Source organism: Eleginops maclovinus, chromosome 5 (genome assembly GCF_036324505.1).
Source record: "Eleginops maclovinus isolate JMC-PN-2008 ecotype Puerto Natales chromosome 5, JC_Emac_rtc_rv5, whole genome shotgun sequence".
NCBI classification, from domain to species: domain Eukaryota; kingdom Metazoa; phylum Chordata; class Actinopteri; order Perciformes; family Eleginopidae; genus Eleginops; species Eleginops maclovinus.
The window spans coordinates 16,749,333-16,766,088 of NC_086353.1; the positions used below are offsets into that span (position 1 = coordinate 16,749,333).

Below are 16,756 nucleotides of genomic sequence, written 5' to 3' on the forward strand. Positions count from 1 at the left end.
TGTCCTGTATCCTTCAGTATCCATGAGTACCGTCTCTCCGGCTGGCTGGCCCAGCAGGAGGACATCAATCGGATTGTCTTGTACCAGACTGACAGCAGTATGACCCCGTGGACTCAGCGCTGCATCCGCCAGGCTGACTGCATCCTCATCGTCGGCCTGGGGGACCAGGAACCTGCTCTGGGACAGGTATGTTTGGTCCTAAGAAATAAAAAGGGGAAAATCTAGTAACCAATTATTCTTTCAAATACAAATATTAATAAATGTAATGTCTCTGTCTGTTTTCTATTTTTCTCTCTGTCCTCTTATCTCCCCCCTCCAGTTGGAGCAGATGCTGGAGAACACGGCGGTTCGTGCTCTGAAGCAGCTGGTCCTTCTGCACAGAGAGGACGGGCCGGGCCCCTCCAGGACAGTAGAGTGGCTCAACATGCGTAGCTGGTGCTCCGGACATCTGCACCTCAAGTGTCCCCGAAGGGTCTTCTCCAGACGCAGCCCCAGCAAAATAGTACGCAGAAAACTTGACTGTCTTTTCTAGCTTTAAATTTGATTTGCCACATACACTATATATTTCATGTGTATATTCTATGTTTGTGCAGAGGGACGTTTATGAAAAGGTGTTTGAGAAAACGGCGGACAGGCACAGTGATTTCTCTAGGCTGGCCCGAGTCCTGACCGGGAACAGCATCGCCTTGGTGCTGGGAGGAGGCGGAGCGAGGTGAGTCAGGTCTACAGACTTTTGAGTGTTGGTGTTCTGTGGTATTCAAAATGTAGGTTAATGCAGATAAGGGTTATGTAATGTCAAGATGTTAAACTATACTTTTTATACCAAAGGAACATCTGATGTCATTTCTTACCAGCTCACAACATAAATAGTTCTCTAGTGTACCTGACAGTTTGTGTTTCCTCACGCAGAGGCTGCTCTCATGTGGGTGTGATCAAAGCTATGGAGGAAGCAGGGATTCCTATTGACATAGTGGGTGGCACCTCAATCGGCTCATTCATTGGTGCACTGTACGCTGAGGAGAGGAGTGCCGTCAGAACCAAGCAGAGAGCCAGAGAGTGGTCCAAGGTACAGCTGACAATTTTACAATAATTTCTGTCTTAGCCTTGGAACTTTTACTTTGAAATGAAAAAGGTTAGTTTTAATCAGTAGCCTTTAATTTGGTGTATTTCAAAATACTGAAATGGAAATTCCTAAAAACTGATGAAAAGCAACAACCTGGCATGTTCCACCAACATATGTGATTAACAGTAAACTTGCGTCCAATTTGACTGAATTTGGTTTTTCAACAGGCAATGAACTCTGTATTTAAAACGGTGCTGGACCTGACCTATCCCATCACCTCCATGTTCTCTGGGTCTGCCTTCAACACCAGCATCTATAAAGTGTTCCTGGACAAACAAGCGGAGGTGAGGCATCTCCTCAAAGCCATTATCAAGTTGGGAGTGAAATAATTTTCAATTTTCTTGCTGCAGTAAGGTCTGCCAGAACCTGAGAGGCTAATGTTTTTGAAGCAGTCTCTGAAAGAAAAGGTAGATTTAGGACACTGTAATACTTTCTGTGCCCCCAGGACCTGTGGCTGCCATACTTCAACGTCACTACTGACATCACAGCCTCAGCCATGCGTGTTCACCAGGATGGTAAGTGACAGCTGAGCTGACTACAGTGGCCACTTTATCAGGTCACTATCGCCATTAGCTGAGTGTTTTTATAAGCTTTAGATAAGTTCAGGACATTACTTCTTTTTGTTAGTTCGATACACTATTTGATAGCTTTAGACGAGCATACTGTACATAAATGCCAGCACATACACATACAAAATTAAGAGTGTTAATTTCATTTAACAAAACGTAATCAATAATACTGCTCTCTGTGACCGAAGACTAATGTGTCAAATTGGCATTGTCGTCAATTCCTGTTTCAAAATAAATAAGCACTGAATAATGCTGGCAACAGTCAGTCAAGAGTAAAATGGCAACCTAATTAAAAAAGATTCTTAAGTAGATTTAATGCCATGCTATTGCACTCAAATGTCAGTGACACTAGCCCTTTTGCATGTTTTATATTTATACAATAAGTCTCTAAATATTTTAGGCAAAACTTAGTGTAATAGTTAATGCTTCATCCCAAGTGATCGCATGGTCTCGCAGTTATGGTTTGAGGTGGGTGTACTTCGAACTAAATTGAAGTTGTTGTGATATAAATCTGCTGCTAAATGCGACATTTTGATTAAATGCCAATGTAGTTACTAGGATTCCTGTGTAAAAAAATCTTGTCAAATTCAATGACTTAAATCACCAACAAAACAAGGCGAACATGTTACAAAGCAGCAGCCATTTAAATCAAATGATAGATGAGTTACAAGCAAGGGAGTGGTGAAATAAACAAAATAGGTTTAACAAAGTAACAAAGCCCCTTTTTAGCCTCCATAAACCTGCCAATTTCAATCTGGTTTGAAGTACACCACGGCCAAGGGCTAAGACAGATTTCACTTAAAAGGTGCAAAAGAAAACCCTTTGTAGATGTTTCTATGCCTTTGACTGTATTTAATGATATAATAGCAAATGTGTTGTTTTGAGTAAATGCACCATCACTAACATTAGCTGAAGCCTGAAAGACCTCCCTAACAACAACCCTGCAAATCCAGTGTGCCATTTTTCGATGCCATTTAACTTTTCAGGAAAATCATTTAATGCTACCACTGTCATTTACAGTAAGTTGCATCAAATTTAAGACATAGCAAGTTTCAATGTAAAGGCAATGTTCTGAATTATTCTAATGTCGGCTGGTGACTGGATTTGAGGGGTTTTCTTATGTTAGCATCTTGGCTTGTGTTTGAAATAACTGCTGGAGCTTCTCCTTTCTAAATCATTTTTCCTATCATTACTTTCCCAATCCTTTACAGCACTATTTTATTTCTTTCTTACTTTCTCTCTCTCTCTCTCTTTCTCTCTTTCTTACTTTCTCTCTCTTTCTTTCTTTCTTACTTTCTCTCTCTCTCTTTCTTTCTCTCTTTCTCTTTCTTTCTTTCTCTCTTTCTTACTTTCTCTCTCTTTCTCTCTCTCTTTCTCTCTTTCTTTCTTTCTTTCTTTCTTTCTTTCTTTCTCTCTTTCTTCCTTTCTCTCTCTTTCTTACTTTCTCTTTCTTTCTTTGTTTCTCTCTCTTTCTTTCTTTCTTACTTTCTCTCTCTTTCTTTCTCTCTCTTTCTTTCTTTCTTACTTTCTCTCTCTTTCTTTCTCTCTCTCTCTTTCTTTCTTACTTTCTCTCTCTTTCTTTGTTTCTCTCTCTTTCTTTCTTTCTTACTTTCTCTCTCTTTCTTTGTTTCTCTCTCTTTCTTTCTTTCTTACTTTCTCTCTCTTTCTTTGTTTCTCTCTCTCTCTTTCTTTCTTTTTTGTCTTTTTTTCTTTTCATTTTTAAACATACAGCCGCAGAGAAAATGAAGAGACCACCTCAGCATTATCGTTTTCTCTTGTTTTATTATTTAAAGACATGTCTTTGAGTTAAATGATTATTTTAATTTTTCATAGTTTTCTACAAACAACTGACAATTTTTCTCTGTGTTGAAATTCAAAAGACACTGAAATGGCTGCCGTACATGTAGAGGCAAAGATTTAAGAAACATTTGGAGTGGTCTCTTAATTTTTTCCAGAGCTGTATTTCCAACTGTGTCTATATCTAGAATTGTTCTTTTCTGTCTCTATTAAACTTCTCTTCTTCTTTCGTAACTTTCTGCCTTTTTATACACTAAATTCATACAACTGTAGATTTGTTATTGTTTATTTCTCTACCACATTTGTGTCTAAAACTCCCTGATTATGCCCTTTGTATATAATCCTGACATCAGGTCTTTGTGCACATAGAGATCTCACAGATCTGTCCATCCATAGGTAACTTCAGAGATAAAATAACTTGTGTAGTTGCTGACCCCAAAATGCTGACTCCTCTCCCATGTCCATATCAACATGTAGGATCCAGAACACTCCCCCCTGCTCTCCCCTCCTGACTCCCTATGAACTCCCATGTTGCTTATCTCACTCATCATCATTCTGTGCTTTCTGTAGTTTTTCTGATGTGCTTTTGGCAAACATAGCTAGCTTGGTGCTAACCTCAACCTGTCACTTTCGCTACCGTTTGAATTACATCCTTAGGTTTTATCCAGAGAGAAAAACTACTAAGACTAATACCTGAGAAGCTTAAAATTAAACCCAAATCTTTAATCTTTCCGGTAAAATCTTTTCCAGTTTCACCATACGTTTTTACTTCAGTCTACAGTTTGGAATATCCAGTTAAACCGCAAACAGCTCTTCCGTCTCCTCCCTCTATTGCCTCTCGCTGTCTATCCCTCACTCTCTCCTTGTCTTCCTCCTACCTTGCTTGAAGAACTTGTCATCTAACAACGCTAATACTACTTTTTATATGCCTAATGAACACAACATTTTTGGGTTGTAAATCTGATTCACATAGATCTGGTTTCATTCATCCTACGAACAGTATTTGATGTCATTCATATCACAGACTGTTTATTTATACTTAGTCTAAGTTGTGTTGTTATTGTGTTTATTATTTCGGTATCTTGTCATCATTCTGAACAAAGTCTATTATACTTCCTTATCAGCCTTTGAATAGTTATAATTCATTGACCTACAGTATGCTTTTATTTTAAATTGGCCTCTTACCAGAACGTTTTGTTGAATAGCACCAGCATAAGTAAATATTTTTTGTTGACATTGTATTCCCCCTCCTCTCTGTCTTGCTCCTGGCAGCCTCTTTCACTTTCCTTCTCTTTGTTGCGGGCATTTCTTACTCTCTAAATCGTTCTCTCTCTACCTGTACTCTCTTTGTCAGCATTCCTCTCTCTCTCTCTCTACACTCTGTCTTTCTCGCTCTCTTTTTCCATCTGTGACGTTGAGTCGGGTCCATATTTGATGTGTTCCTCCTTCTCCATCTCCATTTCCCGACAGGTTGCGTCTGGCGATATGTTAGAGCCAGCGCCTCCTACACCCCCTATTTACCTCCCCTGTGCGACCCCAAGGATGGCCACTTGCTTGTGGATGGTTGCTATGTTAACAATGTCCCAGGTCAGATTTTAAAAACCCGCTCACCAAAACATCCTCCTCTCATCCTTAAGTCGACAATCGACCACTCGGCGTCCCTCTTCCTCTTTCTTGTCCTCTCCCTCCCACGTTCTCACTCGTAACTAACCCCACCCTGACCAGGTGGACACTGGGAGCCCATGGTTTGGAAGGAAAGACTAAATCCACTTCTTACGATTGAGCCAACCAGTGCCTCATCTTATACTGGCCAATATTACATTAACTCCAATTGGCTTTTTGATTCACACACACAGCACACGTTCTACTGTTGGCTTTACACAACCTCTAAATATAACCGCTGAGTTTTAGACTTTTACACTTCCTTAGTAAGTTTGAGGTTCTGCCCATGCATGTCTGGACATCTATGGGTCATAGGGAGATGCATGATGCTCCGGCTTCTTCTGACCCCCTAAGAAGATTGGCTAAACCTTTTAACTTTCTCTTTAATGACCATCAAGTTCTGGATGAGGCTCGTAATCACTATGTGTAATGACCTTATATAGCATTGTAATGTCACGCATGTAACTTTCTATTTTAGCTTTTAGCCTCGACCGTGAAATTCATTAAATGGGGGGGTTTGCAGACAGTTTTAGCCAATAAATCAGTTAGGAAAACTTTCCCACAACTTGTGCCGTATAATCAGAGGCTCATTTATACACATTTTCGCTAAAACCTTCCTCTTTAGTACGCTTAGCACAGTTTCACGCAGGTGCACTGCTTGTCTTGGCGAGTCCAAACTACTTAAGTACTAAGGTTTTGGTGACTGGTTTTGTGTACTGGAATAGACTGGACAAATGAGACTTAGATTATACTGCAGAAGTTGTGTGAGAGGTTGATATTTTGAAATGCGGCCCTCAATTGCTTCAATTCATCATACTTTTCTCCGTTTACTGTTAAGGTATGCCAAATAAACTTCAAGAATTAAACGTTGCACAGGCTAAGAAATTGATGATCAAATGGTCATTTAGTGGGTGACATACCTTTACGTGTTTTAGATTGAGCTGGATTTTAATCGTGAGATGAGGGACCTGGCAGTATTGTGTACTTCAATGAAAGGAAGTCCAGTAACGTTGCATGAGACACTGGAGATAGTGATCGGCTGCACCATGTCAACATCTCATCTGTCTGTCGTTCTGGATCATTGTGCATTTCAGTTCACATCTTAAATGTGTCTGTCCTTTGGACTTTAATGCAGCTTGTTTCCTTGTATTCTAAAAGAAGGTTGAATTGCTACTGTTTCATTTCAGTCACCTCTACCTACAAGAACATGCCCAGCCTCTCCTACATGTACAGCACCTGTCCTCTCCCCTAGCTTTGCTTGCTTCTTGTGCATGCCAGTGTAACGCACTGTGAGCCATTTGTTTCTTTATGTATTGATGGCATGGATTACCTTTTTAGTTTTTCTATTTATTTTGTATCATTATTGAGGATAATGTGTTCTGGATCCTGCTGTTGCCCTTTGTACATCATGTACAAATACAATAAAGCACTTAAATCAAACGAACAGAAAGCTGTAGGTTTTAGTCATTCCCCTAAAGTCTTATTTCTGTAAAAGGATTCTTCCTCAGCATTTACATATACTTCACGCTCAGATGCGCCCCAACGCTTTTGTCTGTGGTGCTCCCTATCCTTCCAACCCATGCAGCACCCGTCCTGCTCCTGCCCCCTGCTGGCACTCAGCTGGACTGCAGGACTGGGCAGGCTGGGTGCTTCCCTGCCATGTTCACGGTGAAGGATTTCCAAATATTGTCTCAACATCTGCCACTGCTCATTCTCTGACATCTAGACAATTAAAACAATATTATCTTATTGTTGTCCTCAGAATACCATGATTGGTTTACCCTTAAATGTACATTTTATACGGATTTAGTTTCAGAAAGAAGCTTATAATATGATCCCATGCCCTAAAGCACTGTAGATGTTGGGACACTGTTTGGAGATTCAACTAGCCTTGGTGCTCTGCGATGGTTGCCATTTACTTTTTTACCTTTACGCACAAGACAAACAGGGTCTCTGTGCAAGGTAATGAGGTTTGAGGTGGTTTACTACAGAGTGTAAAGGTGGGCAGAACTACAGTCCTAGCCTTTGCAGGGATCGGCTACCTTCTTTGTCCGACCTCCCTCTTATGTTGGGATTGCGTTCTGTGTCGACACTAACCTGAAACGTTTAGCAAACATTATTGAGATGTTATCCACCTCCCCTTCCTCCTCCCCTTCCTGGTGTGTCAGGCTCTCTGTGGCGCTATGTGCGGGCGAGCATGACCCTCTCGGGGTACCTGCCCCCTCTCTGCGACCCCAAAGATGGCAACTTGCTAATGGACGGTGGCTACATCAACAACCTGCCAGGCAAGTAGAGGTGGTACGCCCTCTCACCCTCGAAAAAACAATCCTCAATGTCCACCAAACTCCTGTCCCCCAGAGGAGAGGGGAGATGGAGTGAGGCACGGGGATGATTATTATGAGGCTTTTTAATCAGGATTTTTTTAGGCTAAGGTGAGTATGTAAATGTTGTAGTGGAGGAATGTGCTGATTTTTCCCTGTCTGAATATGGGGCCAGTTCAAACCATCAAATGAGACACATTTTGAACACATTTTTGTGTTCAGTAAGGAAACAATTTCTATCAGAGCCTAAGACTTTCTCTGTATTACAAGATGGGGAAAAGTCAGCATTTGACTTGTGGATTCAAATGTAAATGAGGACAAGGTCACACTTTAACACTTTGCACTTTGTTGTTTAAAAGATAACGCATTGAAAAGGGGAATGCGTTATTAGCCTGTCAAACAGCCCGGCGTCAGAAAGGTGTCAAATAAAAAGTGCTTGGAGGGATTACCAATAGTATCAAATTGGAAGGGAAAAAAACCTTTACATTAAGACCATAGTGTGATTTTGCTATAATTATGCCATACGACACCGGTCTGCTTTGATATCAAAGTCAGGGTCCCCTAATGTCAAAATGAGCACTTGGCTGTAGAGCTGGGCAATATATCACCTTGAGCAGAATCATACTGTGGTGATATGATTATATCATGATATCAATAAGATGTGCAAATTAATGATTTTAAGCAAGTTGTAATTTAAAACCAACAAAAGGGAGTTATTTCAGTTTTAGCATATCGCTTATGAGGAGTTTGGTTTCATATTATTCATGAGTTCTGCTTGAACTTACCCAATATGAGTTTCCTATGATTAAGCATACATTTTCATGTTTTACAATTATTGATATCTGAAAAATATCCTCCCTAATATTCTGTTAATAAAACAATATTGCCCAGCCATGCAATGTGTGTTCATTAATACTGAAGCTTTATTTTAAAATCAGTATTTGCTTCTATTTAAACCAAACTGAGTTGTCTTTCTGGAAAGAGGGGATGAACAGTTTTTGGCCTGCACACCATAAAAATCATTACCTGAGAGATTTTCTTTTTTCCTACCAAACCAAATGAGAAACATACTGTTTTAGGTTTTATTATGGTGTGCAGATGAAAACTCCCCTTAACTCAGTCTCTGTGTAGCTACGATGAAGAACGTATTCTGTCTAAAAAACAGGGCCATGTTTCCCAATGCTCTGGACTGTCGTAATTCTCTCTCTACTCGTTCTTGAGGTTTGTGAAAAATGGGGCTTTCCTTTTTGGGTCCAAAGATTGATCCAACTAAAGGCTCGTAAAATCAACGTTGTTTATTTCTGACTCTTGTTTCTCTGCCTGCTCCCTAGGGAGTTTGTGCTCGATCAGCTGCTTTTTGTGGTTGTTCTTGGCACTATGGATCAGTGTGTTGAGTTTGTGGGATGTCTTCCTGTTATTCTGTCTTAGAATAGACTCAACACCACAAAAATGTTCACTGTCCCAATGCTCGTTTTAACACTAGAAAGTCAATGAGAAAGGTCATGACCTCCAGCCCTGTGCCCATTGGCCAGGGAAGTCTTGATTTTTCTTTTTTTTGCAGTTTTTCCTGTCAGTAATTGGCTATAAATCCGTTGCATTGTATCTGACCACTGAAACATTTTTGTGGTGTAAGTCAGTTCAAACATTGTGCTGCTAAAATGAATGTTTAATGAAACATATGTATATATAATAACACAGGATCCATTGTTTTACCATCTCTGCTGCTGGATTTTGCCGTGCTGTGTTTGTGCGTGTGTGTGTGTGAATGCTGGTGTTTGCGCTACACGTTCAACAGCGGACATTGCAAGGAACATGGGTGCCAGAACAGTTATTGCCATCGACGTTGGTAGCCAAGATGAGACCGACCTCTGTAACTATGGAGACAGCCTGTCTGGCTGGTGGTTGCTTTGGAAGCGGATCAATCCCTGGGCAGAGAAAGTGAAGGTAAAGTTGGCAGCCCAAAGTTCTGGCTACCATTGGTGACTCAGCGTCTTATATAGCCGCCCGGCCAAAAGAAAAAGGTCACAAGCCTCTGGTGGCAGTGCTATGATCTGGGGTTGCTGCAGTTGGTCTGGTCTAGGTTCAGCAACGTTATGTGCCCAAAGAACGAGGTCAGCTGACTACCTGAATATACTGAATGAACAGGTTATTCCATTAATGGATTTTTTCTTCCCTGGTGGCACAGGGCATGTTCCAAGAGGACAATGCCAGGATCCATCGGGCTCAAATTGTGAAAGAGTGGTTCAGGGAGCATGAGACATAATTTTCACACATGGATTGGCCCCCACAGAGTCCAGACCTGAACCCGATTGAGAATCTTTGGGATGTGCTGGAGAAGACTTTGCGCAGGGGTCCAAATCTCCCGTCATCAATACAAGTTCTTGGCGAAAAATGAATGCAAGACAGAAATAAATGTTGTGACATTGCAGAAGCTTGTGGAAACGATGCCACAGCGAATACGTGCCGTAATCAAAGCTAAAGGCGGTCCAACAAATATTAGAGTGTGTGACCTTTTTTTTGGCCAGGCAGTGTAAATACTGAGTAGTGCATTCAAGCTTCTTCTAAAATAATTATATAGCAGTGGGGATCTGCTCGATCTGCATCTGTTGAGTTCTGGTTCTTACGCTGTTCCTTTCCCAGGTCCCCGACATGGCAGAGATCCAGTCTCGGTTGGCCTACGTCTCTTGTGTGCGGCAGTTGGAGGTGGTAAAGAAGAGCGCCTACTGCGAGTACATCAGACCGCCCATCGACCGCTTCAAGACCATGGACTTCGGCAAGTTTGACGAGATCTATGTAAGTAACTTTATAGGTAATGCCTGTTTTTACCATACTCTTAAGGACTGGAGGATGATCCGATGGAATCGTGGTGGTCAACGCTCATGGTCACTGTAATCATTAGACATTAATTAAGAACAAAAGTTGCTATATCAAAAGTACCTTTTATTTTTGTTTTTGAAATACTTCAGGATGTGGGCTACCAGCATGGCAAGTTGCTGTTTACTGGCTGGGCCCGAGGCGACATTATCGAGAACATGCTGAAGGACCACCGCTCCGCTGACTACAACGACAGCAAGAGAACTGATGTAAGAGCACACACTGAATTTGTATTATGGTTGATGTATTACTATAAACACATATAATGATGATTTTTTTTTCTTCTTTAGTCCTGCACGTGTCCAGCAGCTGACTTCACTGACCTGGCAGAGATTGTATCCAGGATAGAACCGGTTCAAAGCTACGTGGCTGCAGAAGGTACGACAACTTGCCAGTTTATTCATTACCATTATCTAATAATATTTCCTGTTAAGAGTGGTTTAAAATATTTCAACACAGCCTGCACACATAACACATTGCCTATGTTGCAGTCTCATGTAGATGAACAATTCACCTTCAAGATCAGGTTGAATTTAATGTGTGATAAATCAGGGGTCATCGCTTTCTCCGGTCTGTTTTATTGAAATACAGTAGGAGATGTCCCTGATATTTTACGGGTACTATCTAAACCAGGTGGGTCAATCGCACAATAAATTCTCTCTGTTATATCTCCTCTAAATCTTCCCATTCAGCGGAGGAGTCAGACTGTCTGACAGAGTACGAGGAAGACGGCATGGACACAGTAAGAGAGGAAGAGGGGGAGGAGGAGGAGGAAGAAGCAGAGGACCCTGATGATAATTCCCCTGGAGAGTGGGGCCAGAATGGAGTCTTTCAGACTGTAAGAGCACACATAAACACAAAACATGAAGTGTCTGATCCAAATGACTAAAGTCTCTTACTTAAAGGCATTCGGACCCCTCATAATGTGTAAAAGAATAACATGGCCGACACTGGCTTTTGTTTATTTTGATGTTGTTGTTTTGGTGTAAGGTGGGATTGATATATTATTTTAGTGTCACCACCCGGGAAAACAATGGGTGCGCGTAATATTTTTTGTGAAAAAATGCCCTTCAAAAATAAGTCATTAGAAGAAGTCATTTGAAAAATTCAGCTTTTTATTTTTATTTTGTCAGTTCATTTCATCCATTAGATATAATCACAGTAGTTCATAGTATTTCACAATGTGGTTATTGGTGTGTGTAGTTTGGCCAATAAAGTGTCAAGAAGAATGTATCCTGGGTTGTCAGTCCAAAAGTGTGTGTGTATGTAAAAAAAACAAAACACTATTTTCTGATCTCTAGGATGAGGAAAAAACTGTGAGACAACGCAGGAAACTGGCCAGTGATTCCAACACCTCGGAAGTCTCTGACTGCTGACAAAGGGGTATGGAGGAGAAGAGGGAGTTTATACACAACCAAGGGACAAATTACTGGTTCATAAACTGTCAAAGATATAGACCTGGACTCCACGCTCAGCTCCTACAACTTCTGCAGGAAAACACTGTTCATGCTCTAAATTCTTGAACATTCTTTGCATCGAGTGGCTTTCTGTTCACATTTTAACCCCACCGTCAAAAAGAAATGTATGGTCTCGAATACGAACAGTCTTTTTATGCTCTTCCCTGCCCAGCAATTTCTCTCATCACTTTACATCAAACTTGCCCATTGCCAGAATCCCTGCCTGCCAAAACCGAAACACAACCAGTAACAAACAAAACACAACAGGGACACCTTCAACTCTAAATCACACTCGTGTTTTTTTGTTTCAAATGGCCAGAAGGGCCCCGTCTGTGTCCCTGAGTCTTTACGTGTGTCTGTACTGTTGGTACATTTTCAATTGCACTCAATTATTGAGGATTTAACACATTAAGTCCTACGATTCCTTGTGTGCACTTGTTCGGATGACTGGTTACCTGAATGTTAGAATGACTGTTTTGTTTGATTTCTTGAAGGAGAAGAAGGACACTGAAAAATAAAAAATAAAGCTGTAGTTGGTAAGAGTTATGCAGGTTAATGTTAAATGTAGGGAGTCAGGAAGGGCAAGCTTTAGGAGGAACAGAAGATTATGTAAACACCAAAGCCCACTTTATGTTGATGTTGAATGAACAGAACAGAACGACGATGGTTAGGATGGAGACATTTAGAGAGAAAGGCATGTTGATGAATGTGGAACGTTTTTGAAAAAAAGTTAGGGCTATAAAGTGTGTGGACCAGTTAGTAAATCGTTATTTAATTTAATTTAAGGATGAAGAAAATGTGTGTTGAACATTAAGGATGTATTAGATGAGTTAAGTGATGACATTGTGTCTGCGTCTTCGACGTTTCGTTTTTCAACTGCTATATTTGAGATAATGCCAGTTTAAAAAAAAGAAGCCTTTTCAACCAGTGATAGATCTGCTCACAGTGAACGGAGACTGTGGAGAAAAGCGCCATCTTTTCACAGACACTAAACAACAAACCAGTAGTGTGCCCGCCTCTGTTTCTGGTCACACATAAAGCACTCAAGGTTCCTGTGTATAGCGACAATAGCGTATCTGAGACTGTACAGTAATGAAAATCTTTAAATCTAGTCAATAAATCAATGTCGGATCGTACACAGGAACCCTTAGAATATCTTAACTTCAAATGAGCAAAAATTCAACTCATTTGGCCATTAACACAATTAACATGGACCTTTTATAGATTGTAACAAGATTATATTATAATATACACAATGTTGATATTCATATATGTATATGAGGTGGACATTTGTAAATTAGAGCTTTGCTGCAAGACAAGAACCTAGAACTAAACAAGTGTTTCTTCTCTTCAAATGCATTATGTTTTTATTTATACTTGTTAACTACTGGCTTTTTAAAATCTTTTTTTTTTCTGGTGGGGATGGAGGGGGGGTGTATTGTTTTAAATAACTTGGCTTTTGCTGTTTTGCACTGAAACATGTAAGTATTCCTTGCTCAGAAGATGTTTGGTTTAATAATTGCCAACCTTGAGATGCCAAGAGAATCTAAAGAATGAAAACAGATAATAATTTAATATGCATAATGACAAATAAAAACAATATGCAGTTTGTGGCATTTGTGTTTTTTCCCCCCATTCCTTATACCTTTCTATGCATCTTTTGTCTCAAAGCTGAGACAGCTATACACACAATCCATTGTTTAGCTTTCCACTTACAGAAACTCTGTCGGCTCATTCCTTTGAAACCTGAAGGGATGGCAGGCATTTTTCATACTGTGAAACCACAAGTTCAAAGTCCACATGCTGTTAGTGTTTTTAGGGTCAGAGATTAGGGTACACACACTTTAGCTGAAGGAAATGTATTAACAGTGAGTCAGAGGTGAGGGTACACACACTTTAGCTGAAGGAAATGTATGCTGTAGAGGTTGTTCAGCTCTATCCTCCTAGAATGACATATTAAGGTGTCCTTTCTCAAGATTGTATGACCTCCATGTGTGCTACCCTGTTGAAATTACCCATCTACAGCTAAAAACCTACTGATATGAGCAATACATCCTTGATTTTTACTGACAAGATTGTTTTCTTGACATCTTCATCTCTTTGATGAACATCAAATACATTGAACCAAAAAACACAAATGTTGACTTCATTGTTGAGCGAGAGGGAAAGTAAGGGTGTCTCCAAAGCCTGTAGGATTCATCCTTTGACAAGCACCAATGTCTACAGAATATCATGGCAGAACATTTCTTCTGGTATTAAGTTTATACACTCTGACAATGCCATAGAGACTTGCCTATCATATTAAAGTCTTCTTAATGCAGATCAATAAAGTCATCACAAGAAATGTGTCCACCCTAGGTTTTTGTGTGACTTATGATCACCGTCATGCTTCAGCCTGCTGCTGGCTGCCGCTGCCGCCCTGGCACCAAAACCCTGTGTTGAGTATGGACACAGAAGACAGAATACTTTTATTTATTTGATTTATGTTTCATGTCAGTGTGTTGTTTGGAAACTGAAAGAAAAAATACTAGTACATGGGTAGTGTCAGTTACATCGGATTTGTTAGAACACTGAAATACATGAGCAGCAGCTGGACACTGACTCTTAATGTTTTTTATTGTTATTTTATGTTTTGGATGAATGTATTTACATTTTTTGTACTATAGCTGAGTTCCTTTTTCGATGTTATCCAGGCATTACTCCAGTCAGTCAGTCAGTCAGTAATTTATATTAGTTTGACAAGACATTGTAATACTGCTGCCTGTAACTGTTGATAGAATTACCCTATGTAACAAAACATCAATTAGGGAGATTACTGTATGTAGGAAGTTATATTTTGTATACGTTTCATATTAAGCTTATTAATATTGATTTGTCCATGTTATCAATTAGATATGCTATAGATATATTTCTTGTTTTCTAACACTTTTTTTTTTTTGCAGTTGTCCCAGACCTGATGAGTGGACGCTTCAGTCTGGTGGGGCTGATATGCTTCACAAAAACGTTCCCCTCATGTAATCTCTGCTGGATGGTCCCATGTTGAGGGATGCCCGTCTTTTTCTTCATTTCTACTCTCTGGTTCTTTTTCAGATGGATGCAAGTGGACTCTACATGTCCACAGGAGCACTAAGCTATGACGCTTTTGGTCAGAGGATGCGTGTTAGAAACTTTGAGCTTTCTGGCAATCAGACCACATTTCTGGACCAGCTGATGCTTTTCAACCAGGTATGTAACCCTGGGTCAAGTGTTCCTGCAAATACTTCTCAGGATTTGATCTCCTACTTACAGTTGAGTGGGTTTTCCACCTTTGCAGTGAGACTCTCCTGCAGATGTCAGTGTATGTTACCATCATCAGTACTTTAGCAGATGAATTGGAGATTTGAAGTGTATAATACCATTATTGTATTCTGGGTAAACAAAAGAAAACACCAAGGTGTTGCTGCAATACTTTTATTTTAATGTATTCACTTTAACTTCTCCAATTAATGCAGCAATTATTGTTTAGCCTCAAATTTGCCAACAAGTAAAAAATAAAGCTCCACACAATTTCCCAGCCTTTATGGTGACTATTCATTGAATTGCTTGTTTTATTTAACAATCTAATACCTCACTGTTTTCACTTCTAATGGATATGAGGGGAAAGCAGAAGAAATTCACATTAATTAGGCCCAAAACATTATTTGTTGGCTTTTTAAACACGATTGACTTACCAAAGGTTTTGATTCATTTTCTTCCCTGAATTATTGATTATGTTCAACATAATATCACATAGGCCTACTGTATACAAACATTACATCCTATTCCATATTCAGATAAGGGTCAAACCCTCTAAATGTTCTCTACTCCTCAATACACATATGCTTCAGTGAATTTGTCGTCATACTTTGCTTGCACTGTAATTACCTTTTTAGTCTCAGTGAAAGAGAGCCTTGAGCTAGCTGGCTAACAGCTTAACATGACAACATGTTCAAAGTATTCACAAAAAAGGCAAAACTTTAAAAATTGTGTCTAATAGATGTTCCATATTGAACATATACTTACATTTTAAAATGGCTACTTATTTGTATCTGATTGTGACACATTTATCTTCTGTGAAAGTCTCGCTAGCACCGAGCTAGCTATCCATCCAGTTAAACGCTTTCAAAGAAACTCCGGCACAAATGTCAGCTTTACTGAGGTTTAATGAATTGGTGAAACTGTAAACAGAATACAGAAATAAAAACTGTTATGAACTGCCCGGCTGACGAGCTGAATAAACAAAATACCCTACACAATGAGCTACAGCACGTAAAACCGATATGCTAATTAGCCTAGCCACTAATTAACTTAGCCACTTGGAATTGTCTGTATTTATACAATCAACATCTAGCAAACAATATGTTCCTTGTGACACCACAGTTTGTCTGACAATCATACTCACAGAGGATGCGTGAGCCAGTAGGAAATATAAAGCACAACTTCTACAGAGGAGAACGTCCATTAATAAAACAACCTAGCTTAAACGTGAACTACACTCAAGATTAAACAAGCATGACAGCAGCAGCGATTGACAAACGATGCGATAGTACTACCACCACTACATGCCGCCAAACACAGTCAAGTGGACACATATATGACATATATTAGAAATATATATAAAGGGCAGAACACCTTCATATGTACATGCAGATATACTGAATGGTGGCAGGGATTGTACAGTAACTACCAATCGACAGTGAAAACAACGCATAAAAAAGTAACTCATTCAAACTAATACTAAACCAAGATTTTTAGAGTTGAATCAGGAAAGAATATTATATTATACTATATTTTTGTATTAAGGGTTGTGTAAGAATGTACTATTTTTAATTACGTAATTAGACTAAATATCTCTCTTTCCTTAACATTAATTAGTTTCTAACATTACATATTTGTGTGGTCAGTGGAGAAACCAGTGTTACACATGTTCTCTTG

General features: G+C 39.7%; 1 protein-coding gene across 3 annotated transcripts in view; it reads left to right on the forward strand.

The window, feature by feature from the left end:
* The window catches only part of pnpla6 (patatin-like phospholipase domain containing 6), a 29,179-nt gene extending 15,767 nt beyond the window's left edge, over positions 1-13,412 (forward strand). Inside the window, exons 25-38 of one of the 3 annotated variants that reach the window (XM_063884601.1) lie at positions 18-186; positions 320-502; positions 594-712; positions 910-1,066; positions 1,291-1,407; positions 1,569-1,638; positions 4,960-5,076; positions 7,320-7,436; positions 9,268-9,416; positions 10,113-10,265; positions 10,439-10,555; positions 10,637-10,724; positions 11,039-11,184; positions 11,648-13,412. In XM_063884601.1, the coding sequence (XP_063740671.1) occupies positions 18-186; positions 320-502; positions 594-712; positions 910-1,066; positions 1,291-1,407; positions 1,569-1,638; positions 4,960-5,076; positions 7,320-7,436; positions 9,268-9,416; positions 10,113-10,265; positions 10,439-10,555; positions 10,637-10,724; positions 11,039-11,184; positions 11,648-11,722 (1,777 nt within the window). In that variant the 3' untranslated portion in view covers positions 11,723-13,412. The remainder of the gene's footprint in view (positions 1-17; positions 187-319; positions 503-593; positions 713-909; positions 1,067-1,290; positions 1,408-1,568; positions 1,639-4,959; positions 5,077-7,319; positions 7,437-9,267; positions 9,417-10,112; positions 10,266-10,438; positions 10,556-10,636; positions 10,725-11,038; positions 11,185-11,647) is intronic. The other 2 variants (XM_063884603.1, XM_063884602.1) reach the window with 2 other exon arrangements.
* The last annotated feature ends 3,344 nt before the right edge of the window (positions 13,413-16,756 follow it).